The sequence below is a fragment of the Bombus pyrosoma genome, linkage group LG14, assembly GCF_014825855.1.
Source record: "Bombus pyrosoma isolate SC7728 linkage group LG14, ASM1482585v1, whole genome shotgun sequence".
In the NCBI taxonomy this organism is placed as follows: domain Eukaryota; kingdom Metazoa; phylum Arthropoda; class Insecta; order Hymenoptera; family Apidae; genus Bombus; species Bombus pyrosoma.
The window spans coordinates 10,011,527-10,024,797 of NC_057783.1; the positions used below are offsets into that span (position 1 = coordinate 10,011,527).

Consider the following 13,271-nt stretch of genomic DNA (forward strand, 5'->3'; position numbering starts at 1 on the left):
CTACCATTTATTTGAATTTTGTTTGTATCTGGTTCGTTGTATCGTTATGAGATTAGATGATCGTTACGTACTATTCGAACATCGATTCTCTTCAGCCAAAGATAAGTATCCATATAAGTATGAATTTAATAAGTCGATCAGTCATACGAGGTTTTACAGAGTTTAACCACCGGTTTCTCTACGAATCACCTTCTTTTCCACCTACTGCCCTTTTCCTTCCACGACCTTGTTTCGGTTTCTCACTTGGTGGAACTTCTCAAGCTTATGAAAATGGTTGACAGCTTTCTGGAGCAGGTTACTTGTGAGAAGTTTTACAAGGCGTTTACTATACTTCGCTCGACTCCGACTGTTGCACTTGCCTTACGTCCTTCTCTCATTTTTCTGCAACGGCGCATGGATAACGTGACCTTTGCTTTACGTTTGTTGCATCATGAGTACGCACTGCAATTCCAACTGACAAAATTCTGTCGACGACTCTTTGTATCTAACCTTCCGAGTTACTTGCAATGACAGAAATTGAAATGACAATTATTTTAGAACTTGCACTATTTTCCGCACTATTTCGCGTTGTGGAGTGAAATAAAGGTAAAATAAGTTGTAAAGTAAATTTTATAAAGTGAAGAAGCTTCATTATGCAAACATTTTTGTCTTCCTATTAGTTCGGATATGGGAGGCTCTACTATCATCTAATATATATGTATGTAAGTCAATAATAAATTGACATATGTAACTCAGTTAAAAACGTTAACACGAGTACAACGTCCATTTCTATTCTATTTGAAGTTCAAATACGAACTTCGAGATGTAGGTCACAAACTTCAAATACGAGTGCGAAATTCTAAGAATCTAGTGCAAGTTTAAAATAGGTCACACAATTGGAAGTTATGCTAACGTACTGACCATTCATCGAAGATAAATTCTCTTTCCAAAGTACTCGAAGAATTTTGTTCACCCCATAGTGATAAAAAATGGGGCCGCAAAATATTTAACGGGAATATTAGGGTGGTTCTTTTGCAAAGGAACACTCTGATAGGATTTGTTACGAAGCTTTGTATTTTTTTAAGTACCCTCGTTTAAAATTTTTCGTGCATCGAATTTAAGTTATACTGTCTCATACTGTATAGGAAATATTAACGTCCATATCATAAAATTTAGATTAAGAGCAAATTAAGACTAGTTTTACGATCATCTTCAGGTTTCAACTGTGAAAAAGAAGATTATCTCGAACCAGGACTGTGGTTAAAATTTTAATTGTAGGGATTCTGCGTTATAAACATAACTTGTCAAGAAGTTCCCTACGGGGCTTCTGGTTTTATTTAATTTCGTATATTTCCGTTACATTACCCTGGTAGTGGTTTCCGCGTGGAACTGTCTGGCTTCGTTGAGAATTCAAGGAAAATGCATGTAGAGGCTCAAAAGACAAGTGAAAAGTTCTATTCCTGACTTTCCGTTGGATGTTCCTTTCGCGACCCCGATTCGGTTTCCTAGTTGCCAGAGTTTCTTGAGCTTATGAAAATGGCTGACAGCTTTCCGACGTGGGTTACTTGTCGCCGAAACTTTTGCAAATTTCCTCGCGCAGGTTATAGACTCCTTCGTTTTTGTTTTTCTTCCTTATCATTCTCTCTCGTCCTTCCCTGTGGTAATTTTCCAAACTCTTTGTCAGAGGAATAACTGCGTTTTTAAAAGTCCGAAACTTGCGTATTGTTTGACCGAACAAAGCTGGATGAGAGAGGAAAATGTCTTTGGCGGCAAATAGGATTTTATCATATTTTTAATAGAACCGTCGCCGTCGACGAATGGACTGAACTTTATTATGATATTTGAAAATTTTAATTTAGAGTTGGGACTTCGCGAAAGAATATTCGGCGTATTCCTGGCAAAGTCATATTTCACAAAATACAAGTGCGTCGGAATTGTGATGCCGATCTACACAGTAATGAAGGAAACTAAATTCGCTTTTAAAAAACGTGTAATAATTGTTTGTTCGATTTGTGAAATTGATTTAAACGAGCAAATAGGATATTTTCGTGGAAACAAAGCTGCGATTTACAGTGTATTTTTGCACTACTATATTCGTTAACTCAGTGAGAAAATGTAGGAAAGAGTAGAAGCGACGTGAAAATTTGCATGAAGGCAATTTTATCGATTAACTAGCCGCCGATAAGCAAACATTTTTCTCAACTGTCGGTAAAGCTACGACAATATGAAACGGTGCTACCAAGTTGGAACCAATAATTACTTTCCTCTTGAATGATACTGCTTCAGAGAAATCGAGCAATTAATACTAGTTTCCTTTGTCCTCTTGAGTTTCCTCGAGAGCAAACTTCCTACCCGGCTCTGTCGTTTCTGTTGCATCCATTGTTACTTGCAGTTGGTACGCGATTCTAGCAATCTAATTATCAGTAGAACAAGTAGCAACATCTTAAACTTGAAAATCTGTTTTGTTACTGCTTATTGACTGTTATTGTATCGAGTTCCTCAAAATTATTAATTTCCATCGCTTGTATAAACTTCGCAAGGTAATTATAGAAACTTATAATTGCATTATACTTTGTTCAATTCGTTGAATATCTTTCATTTTATACGAGGGGCGACTCGTTTCAACAACTCTCTACCCATTAACATATACACTGCTACTAAAATATGACTATTTATCTTCAGCAGCTGCACAGTTTGTTCATAAAAAATATCTTTAGCTTCAATGAGTCATTAAATTTTTGTAAATTAAAATGGGTCATACGTCTATTTACGTAGCATTGATTTTTAATTTTATTGATTTCGAATTATATACAAAACTGTTACAACGTAATTGTTCATCTTGTAAATCACTTGGAAAATATTATATACAAAAATGAGTTTTCATATTATTTGAAAGAACAAAGAAGAGATTTGTTTACTGCACTTAGTTCCTATTTTTTTTTATTACATTACATTTTCATTTTCCAAAGTAACTTTTACGAATTGTTAGAATTGTTAAAATAGTACCTTCTCGTACATATAATTTAGCCTGAGTAATAATTAAATAAGGACCAAACAACATCGGAGTTCCATTCCACGATGCAATTTCTGCTGTAGTAAAATAGAGAATTGTAAATCTTTCGAAATCCGTGGTAATGCATTGTTCGTTCGTAGAACGTAAGTCTCGCCCCTTTTCTGTTTCTCAGTGCTATGAAGCTGCATTTTTTATTTCTGTAGCAACCTTAGGGAATCGTACCTGATAAATATTGCTTGCACCATTACGTACACCTTGATATTCTGTGCAGCAATCTTCCTCAAGACGCTCTTATCTCTTCTTCGTAAGTTGAATCGAACAAGCTCTAAATCTCATATCTTGCATTGTGAAATAAAAACTGTTACATAGTTTAATGTTTGAAAGAATAATTTCAATTATATTAAATGTATGCTACTCTATATATGTAGATCTTGAAGCTTCGATAAAATACAATCAAAGTAGTAGAATTAGTGCGATCAACAATTTTATTCGCACAGCAATTTTATTAATGTACTTTTCATGTATTACTTGCGTCAATGATTACTAAATCAAAATACTATTTAATAATTTAAAAAATTCATGTATTTAAGAAAAAGCTCCATGTTTCCATCCTTTTCCAGATCAATGTTTTGCAATTAAAAACTGATCGTGAATTGAAGTTTCGAAGCTCACCTTTGACGGAGGTAACCAAAGTTAAATGTTGAGCATTCATCTCGGCGAGCCGGCGGATCACGTCGATCTGTTCCAAGGAAAGTTGAACCGCATTCAACTGTGCCGCACCGCATGGAACGTAGGCAGACCAAAACTGAAAACAATTAAAGCAAATGTTACGAATAGTTTACAACCTTACTTCTATAAGAGATTACTAAAAACACACGTATAACTCTTAACCTTTTCTAAAATACTTTAATAATTCTAACATATTAAATTATGAGAAATATAAGCCGAAGATGAGAGGCGACGAGTTCTTGATAGAAACATTTTTAATAAATCATGCTTTCTACTTATTTCGCATATTCATGACATACATATTTAACGCTTGTCGTATTGAGTAGGATCGAAGACTTTGATAGAGTAAAGTGGATTCGGATGGATTATTATTAATATTGTCCACGCATTTGCATGGTTTCGGTATTGTGTGCCGCTGGTTAGCCACTGATTGTAGCGGGTAATACGTCCATAATCATAACACTTGAGAACACTTAGCACTGGACGATAGACAGTTAATTAACACTCGTCGTTGTACGAGCCGAATTACATTCAGGTGCTTGCGTGGAGTGCTCCTCCCTACTTTGAAAATTATTGTGCACAGACAATTAATCAGCTCGTACATTAACGCTAATTTCGTTTCGTGTCAAACAACGAAAATATAATATTGCGGCAGAAAAATAATCGTAAAAATGGAATTACTAGGTATGTACTATAACATACCAAATTATCATTTTATTCATTATAGAAGCTTTTTTATAATTATTATTTTATTCGATAGGTAAATGGGGTGTATCACGCTGACGAACGTATTTCTCGGTTACGAACGACTTTCAAGTACTATTAAATGATAAAAGAAACCAGTTAATAGATCTTGTTGATATTAAATGCTGTTATAATTTTAGATTAAAGATTATAATATATTGTGGCGTAAAGAGAATTGTCGAAAGAGATTATCGGTTAAAGCTACGCGATACCCAAATGTTATTAAGGCTGTACACGAAACGGTACCTAGTGATGAATAAAAAGTTTTCTGGAACAGAAGGGGACAAAGCAAAGAGCAATGAGGCGCGCCTCTGTATTTCACTAGGTTCCGCTTTGAGAAGCAACGTTACCAATTACTCGGCGGTCTGATTACCGTAGAGTTTCTGTGCCAGTGTAAATATTGAATTTCGGCTCTCGTCTAACCCGATTGGCATCCCTGATTCCCATGGTGCAGCTGCCATGACGTCAACGTTATTATACTAATCGCGTGGCGATATAACGTCGGCGGTGGCAACATGAAATTTTATGGAAAACAAATCACCTTTTAAACAAAGGGGAATGATTAAGTGAGATACACGCCGTGAGCTCGGCGGTGGCTCCTTTGTTAATTTTATCCGCTCAGCATATTTTATACGATATTCCTTAATTTTCGTTTAACTTAATTTTAACGAGAGTGGTATAAGAGAGGAAAAAAATTTTTAATCTTCAACGAGAGTGGACAAAGAGATGTCTTATTAAGTCAATCAAAATTACAGGTTTGAAAAGGTTCGAATATTCATTTAAATATCGCTTAGTAAATCCGAATCGGCTTTTAAATTTCCATTAATCGCTTGATTTTCATTGGAATTTATATTTTTCTACCACAGGATTCAATTTTTCGGATTTTATCCACCGATTACTATTTGCAATCTTCGTAATGAAACGTTTATCTCTCGTATTCAATTTTTTATCAACTTTCGTGGCAACGAATACGAAAGAGAGAGAGAGAGAGAGAGAGAGAGAGAGAGAGAGAGAGAGAGAGATACAAAATTGTAATATTTGTAATACTTAACAGTATCTTCAGTATTGTTGTAACGTATATTTATAAAACTTTAGTAAAACCATTGTACAAACTGTTAAGTGCTTGTAATCCCTATAACATATAGCACAAAAATAGTATTATCTTCTTATTCTACGTAACGCAATTGTAAATCGATCGTAATTATAACGTTAATGCAGCTTTAACGCGATTTAAACGTTTCCAAAGCTGGGGGTAATGCTGAAAGCCAGGTAATGAGAAGATGGAAACAGCAAATACAAGTTACACAAGGCTTCATTTTACTTTAACTTATGCGCTCCACGTTCCGTAATTTAAATCGGCTTCGTGTAATTATTTAAATCTACTAAATTTTAATGAGAGTCCTTTATCACTGAACACGATGCCCCTTTTGAAGTCTCCTGTTATTAATTAGTCGGTTACAAATTAACCGGCCGTCGTAGGTTTTCCTTTTTTTATAACCAGAATGTTTCCGATGTGAATATAAGGAAAATGGCTTCTCCATCTCGAGCTGGAAAAACGGATTAAATATGAAGCGAGACAACGTTTCATGGTTGGCTTTTTACACCTCGTACTCAGAGAAAATAATTGAGTTGTTGCCGCGTTGCTGAAACTTTCACGGTAAATTGGGTATTTTCCCAACTATAAAATGACAGGATCCAGCTAAAAGGCGCGACGCTGGATATTCTCGGAACGCAGTTATGTGCGTAAAAATGAAAAATCTAACAGGAGTTTGTATATCGCGCGTAAAATGTTTTATGAACGTATCAAATAGAAATTCTTTTCTTTGTTATATCCGTTCATCTGAGACAGCTAAATTTGCTTATCTACGTGCAATATATGCTTTCTCTCTTATACTTACAATTTTAAGATCGAAAGGTCTGACATTGCTTACTGATCGGGCCAACGTTTCAACCAGTCAGCGAAGCGAGTCTGATAAGTCTATCTCTTCCCTGACACCCGGTACAGTAAGTAGTAACACATACTAAGCGTGCATACACAGGTAGTGGAAATCGCGGTTAATAAGCGGACAGGAGATAAAGCCGTCTGACTGGAAAGAGACGCGCGTTCTTCCAGAAGGGAAACAGATAATACGGTAGTAACGTAGTACGTAGGTAGTTCGGCTGGCGTGTTTTATTCAAAACACGAATTCGCCGTCAGAGAAATATGCTTTCGATAGAGAAAAGGAAAAAACAAGACAGGGAAAATGCAATCAAGCCGGTGACAATTTCAAAGCAACTTGCTCGTTGAGTCTCGTATAGCAGTTGGCATTCCGTCAAGTTAACGTTCGATAGGAAACAATTTGTTCCTTCTCGCGTGGCCAACGTCGAAAAGCGTCGCGCGGCAATTAAAATTCTTTTGGTTTTCATCGCGGCCGAGTTTTCACCGAGAAAGCAATTTCGGACGTCATCGCGAAAGTAGAAATTAAAAAGTCTCGTTGATTCAATTACCGATTGAAAGTTTCCTCGGCCGTGTTAATTAAAAGCGAGACGCGCGATGTGATTCCTCTGCTTTGTTTTTCGTATCGAACAGTAGGTCGTCGTTTTTTCTTGTCTGTTTTTGTGTGAAATTAGTTCGAACGTTTTCAGGCTATTATCCTTAGCGGCGCAATAACTGGACTAACGACGTTTGCTTAACGTCTTATTGGTGTTTGGTGCACCATCTATTAAGCGCGTGTCTACCTTATTTTGCGCAGTTAGAATATCTGATACGCCAGAACTCCATCTATGTCAACTGCATTTATCTGAGCGAAATTTTAATTAATGCTCGATTAACTGAGCTTTTGCTGGTTGGATTCATTTATCTGAACCTGAGCTCCTATTATATGAATGAAAAATAGTAGGTAGTGGGGATAATTGCTCCAATTACATAAACTGTTTGCCCTCTGACAAGTTCAGATAAATGGAGTTCCAACGTAAATGGAGTTCTACTGTACTGAAAATTAGCGTCGTTATTTCTTAAAATATGTCGAAATATTGAATTCAGATAAATGCGGTTCTATTGTACGTACTACGGTAAACATCGGGCGCGTTTAATAAGAAAGTGATAACAGTGCCAAAAATGATTCTGTTGTAGCCGATGTTGTCACGTTAAGACTCCAAGATATCGAGTAATTTCGAGAAAGTCATTAAAGGCCCAGTTTGGTCAATATTCTTAAAACCAGTCGTTTAGTCCGATCCCCTTTCTTCTCTTACGGTAACTAACAAAATGAAAAGTTCCTTTGATAGCGAGGAGCCGTAATAATGGTGGTTATTTACGTTATAACGAAATTCTTTATAGGAAACAGCTCACGAAAGACCGCTGTAAAGGGTGCGTTTACACGACACTGGGTTTCTTCGCGTATTTCCTTTTTGTGCCATTCGTTGTTATGTTTCCTTCCGTTCCCTTCTGTCCTCTCTACCGTCGAACAGCAGTTTCGCCACCAAGAAAATGACTTTCTTGCCTGCCTCCTGGTTTTACGCGGTATTTCGTCCGTTCGAAATAACGGAGTATTACTCGAAGTAAACGAGCAACGATAGTCGCCGATTATTGCCGGTGGCTCGTCAAATTCAGTTCACGGCGTGTATCTACGTGTTGTCGATTATCTTTCGCCAGCGGTTTTCCATACGTTTTCGAGGGAAATCAATAGGAGAAGAGAAAACGGAGCGAGTCGATTTGTGTTTTCGTGCTTTTAAGGATGAAATTTCGTTATTTTTCCATTGTCCGAGGATCCTTCGTGAACCAAACTCGGTAAACAGGATAATTCTCGCGAGATATTTATCGACGCTCGTGCATTTTCTCTTTTATCGATGGGCGCTTCCGGTAACCGGCTCTTTTATTGGCTTCCACGGTTTCCTTCTTGACTTTCCCGAGGTTCGAGCGCGATCTTCCGACTAACCCGACTGGAAATAGAAATTCTCTGATCTGTCTCGCGTAGAAAGATTTTTTATCAAGCAGAAATTTAGTTCTTTCAAGGAGAAATTCGCTTTTTTATTCTTTTACAAATTTGAAGTATCGATTCTCGCGTTTCATAGCTGCGAAGATTTTCAAGAATGAAGTTACTCTATGTACCAGTGACAATAAGAAGTACAGGCTTGTAACGTTTTTCACTCGCGATTTCCGATTATCCTCGCGATAAACTAGAAAATCAGTTTCTAGTCCACTTTTACCGTCGCGCACATGCAACAAATCGTGTTAATTGGTCGCGCAAAATGTTTTCATATTCCTATGATAGTTTCACAGGAGAAAGAACTTTAACCTTTTCTGTGGTCTGCATCCAAACAACTCGAGGGGACATCGAAAGTGCGTTAACACGCAAAAGAAATCTGCATCGACAAAGTTCGCTGCACGCGGGTACTTATGCATAGATAAAGACTCGCGGAGAATACGCGGAGAGTGGTGAGGGGACTATGGAATCTCGTTTCCATTCTAACTCCCACGAAAACTCGAAGAAAGCGCAGTAATCGCGAAAAGAGAATCAGCCAGGACGCTCTGCTACATAATTTCCGATGTTCGGTTCGACGAAACAACCGCGGCAACTTTCGGATGCCATAACGTGAAACTTAACTAACTGCGCTCCGAGCGGAAAACGACAATTTAAGCGAATTGAAAATCATTAGTGAGTTATGCACTGTTAGTTTCCGCGGGATAAACTTTTCCAAATGAGAATGAGTCGTATCCCTTTAATAGAGCCGCGGAACTGGTGGGGAAAGTACGTGCCGAGAAATTTGATTTAATACGATTAGACCGTGGATAGTTATGCAAATTCATGTTTCTATGAAAGCAACTGAAGAAATGGAATTTGAATAGAAATTTGTCTCGTCTACTAAATACCATAACGAGTATTCTACTTTGAATATTTTACATATCTTTAGATCTTTGCGTATCGTTGTATTATGTGTTCTGTAAACATCTTTAAAACGTAATATGCATATACAATCTAAGTATGATTCGATAATTTGATAGAATATAGATTTAATCTTCGTAATGATGTTCATACATATTTATGTGAAATAAAAGTAATGCAAATATTCAATAATAACGTAGCTTTAGGAGTGTAATATAAAAACGCAGAATGATACGATACGGTTCTATTTTTTTCGTTAATTTAATACTTTAGTGCTCAACGTAATTCTCTTTCATGGAAGTAAGAATTTTTTACGTATACAGACGTAATCGTAGTGAAATTTCCGCGGGCTGCAGCAATTTATAGCGCGAGGCAAGGAAGCGTGATTCAAATTGTCTTCTATAGGAATGTGTCGCGTAATTAATAATTGAATACGGACAATGACACAGAAGTAACAGCAATTGTTAGATTGCAACGTTCGCGTTTAAAAGCTTGTATAATTACACCAATGGTCACGAATACATCAACGAACCTTGAAATCAATTTTTAAAACGAATACAGGAACGAATTTGCAAATAATTTTACAAATATCTCAATCTGTAATATTTCGTATATAGGATATCCCAGTAATCGTAATTGTATAATTGACAAGAAAACAAGTTTTCGTGAAAAAATAAAACACGTATTGGCATGTATATATACTTAAATAATTTTGTGATAAAGTGTTTAGTTTCCTTGGTAAGTTAGATACACAAAATTAGGTAGATGTATATATGCTTTCGTGACTGACTGTAGGTACACGAAGAGTAACCAGTGATCAATATTGTTCGTTATATTTGATGTTAGCCCGCGGCATGGTGTCAATTCATTACAACGATGGTGGAACGAAAGCCATACAGAGCGGTAGGGTCATAATACGGGGGAAAAGAAAATGATCCTTTAGGAAACCAATTCGGATCGAATCTTCCCCAGAAGCCGTAAAACATACTGCTCCCCCAATTTTTGTTGCTCTCTCGCAAGGGTGAGAACAAATCCATACTTGTTCTTTACTTCTGCGAACGGCCCTATTACTTTTCCTCGGTTGATCATCGTATTCCTTCCTTTTTTTTTTTTTCGTCTCCGATTTTGTGCTCCGTCCTTGCTTTTCAGGACCAACGTAAAATCCACGATTGCGTAGATATTAAACCTCCATCCTTTTAATTCTTAGTTATATTTGTAAAAATATGAATTTGCAAAAATATCTGCAATCTAATCACTGTAAAGTTCAACATTAGATTTGCTTGCTAGATATCGAGTAATCGTTAAATGGAAACTGGCTGCAAGCTAACGTTCTTACGCCACTGGCAGAACACAACACGTTGTAAACCAATCCTGCCTTTAAAAGCATGAATTTCCGGTTCCTCGATTTTCCATGCGAACGCTGTATTGCCTGTTTACATTATTAACGAAGTAACGGATGATGCTTTTTTCTCTTGAAAATTGCAAGTTGGAAGCCCACGACTCGTGCATCTTCCCGTAGTTAGCAAAGCCATTTACCAGTTAGAATCCAGGTCAGGGAAATGGTTTCGCATCCCACTTCCGATCGGCTCTCCATTTTCTTGGTAGGCCTTTATCTATTCTTTCGCTATTCGTAGACAATCGCGAACAGGGTTCGCTGGATACGATTCTCGTCGTTGATCCGTCGTTAATATGATATGGATTCATTTTTAAGTAGCTACGATCGATTTATCGGCGTGAAAGTGATTCCTTCGGGAAACCTTAGAGACGTCGCGTCGTTTCCATGGGAAAGTACTCAATTGGATTATCGGATGATTTGGCTTTAGACCTTTTCCTACACTTGCCTTCCTTATATTTCACCTTAATGCTATTGTTTTTACTTAATTGTTTCGCTTCAGCGAACGTTATTATTTTGTGATCAATTTTCTTAATCTCTCTCTCCCCGCTCTCTCTCTCTCTCTCTCTCTTTCGAAAAAAGAACAGAGTATTTACCAAGCAGTGCAATACAGGGACTTAGAATCTGCAATTTAAAGTGAATGAAAGAAATTTATGCGTTGGAGAAACAACAGAACATCCGCAACGAGAATTTCCTTCTCTTGTATGCGCTGCTCGTGTTCGATCAATTTACAGGGGTCCGCACTTTTCCGAGTAGTTTCCACTCTCACGTAACCCTACCTTGTTAGACGTCAAAGTCAATATGCAAACGAAGAAGCGGCGAAGTGCTGGAAGCGCGCCGGGGCCGCCGGTCTTATCGAGTTTTAATATTTATTCGTGCTGCGGGACTGCATTTTCTCGAAGAAACTAAAAAATTGAATTCCCCTGGAGTAGGCGCTTACCATCGATGACAATGGAATCGCCAGCCTCTTGGAATTGAGTCTCGATAATCAAATTACAAATCGCCAATAGCACGACAGAGGATTCTTTGCCCTGGCTTTCTTCACTGACCCTGCAATAAACGCAATCGGAATTTCAGATCCCGATTACCTGCATTTTTCGCGCTTATGCTCGCGTCCATTCTATCTACATTTGCATTTCGCTGCTTTTCTCCCTGTTTGTTTTCTTCTCTTTACCTTGTTTAATCTTTCTCCATCAGACTTGTATTTCTTCTACTGTGCTTTCGATTCGGATAAGAGCGCCACCATCACAACCTTTTCCGATTTCTCTGTAAATCTTATTTTTTAGTTTCATCACAGTACTACTTTATGATATTATTTTATCATATTTGCATACCGTTGCATTTACTATAGCATTTGCGTACTAATCGATTAGGTCCGAGTATATTAAATTTACCATTGTGTTATTTAATTTATTATTATTAATTTACTAAATTCCGACCGTGAATAAATAATTGCATTGAAAATTTCAGATCCAGGCTACTTAAGTCTTTCGTCCTTATGTTCGTTTTCTTTCAACTTTCATTTGCATCTCGCTGCTTTTTTTCAATGTTTGTTTCGTTCCTTTTACCTTGTTTAATCTTGCTCCACCAGTTTCTCATTCCTTTACCCATCCCTTCGATTTTCTTACCCTCGTCACGGTTTCCCTATCTTTCATCCTCCTACTTTCCCTCCCCCCGTTCCTTTTTTCGAGTAAATTTAAAGCTACCCCATTGCCCGAGGAAACGCCCTGTCGATTTATCAGTGAAACTCAGGTTAAGTAGAGAGGAAGGAAAACGAGACCGAGAGACGAGGGAGGAAACGCGAACGAAAATTGGCGGATGTATTAGTGTTTGCGTTAGCTGGCCGGAAGAGCTGCTGGTGTACCCAAACGTATCCAAAGAGAATAGAAACTACCCTCGTGTTAGTGGGAGAAGAGAAATTTTGTTGGGCGCTCGAGTACTCTTCTTGGCTTCGTATAATATGATGTATTTAAGGCGTGCTTAAAACATTTACAACTGTTAACTAGGATACCGTTTATTACGGAGCTCGAGGAACTTGTTTTACGAGTCGCACCAAATTGTTTTACATTCTACGTTCTCTTCTTAAATAAGATGTTACGTGTGTAGCGTACGTATACAGTTGCTTCGAAAAATGTTTCTACGCATCTTTATTTTTTAACGGAGTGCTTCCTTCAGGTTGTACATATTATTTCCATGGTACGAAATTTCAGTTGTATAAATATAAAAGTGTTACCTCTGAATGATACGAAAATTAATACACCGTGGGTCTAAATTCGTGGTACAAACAAAATCAGGGAAATTCTGTGGTTCGAAATAAGACGAAAATCAGGAATAAATTCGATAGAAACGTGGTGGTGGAAGCTTCGTTTTCGAGAGAAACGAACTTGAAAACCTGTCAAATATATGTGTACTTGACCAATTGTCGATAAAGGCGATGCATTAATCTTTGGTCCATCCGAAATGAATCTTCGACACGGTGCGGTTCGTTGTTAATTACTGAAATAACTTTCTAGAGCGCGTTTGCGAATTCCTGTTAACCTTCCCGCATAAC

The 13,271-nt window shown here is 37.5% G+C and overlaps 1 protein-coding gene across 5 annotated transcripts in view; it reads right to left on the minus strand.

Annotated features, from left to right (window-relative positions):
• The window catches only part of LOC122574648 (dipeptidase 1-like), a 150,823-nt gene that overhangs the window by 27,127 nt on the left and 110,425 nt on the right, over window positions 1-13,271 (minus strand). For all 5 annotated transcript variants that reach the window (XM_043742448.1, XM_043742453.1, XM_043742450.1 and 2 more), the window contains one exon: window positions 3,665-3,797. In XM_043742448.1, the coding sequence (XP_043598383.1) occupies window positions 3,665-3,797 (133 nt within the window). The remainder of the gene's footprint in view (window positions 1-3,664; window positions 3,798-13,271) is intronic.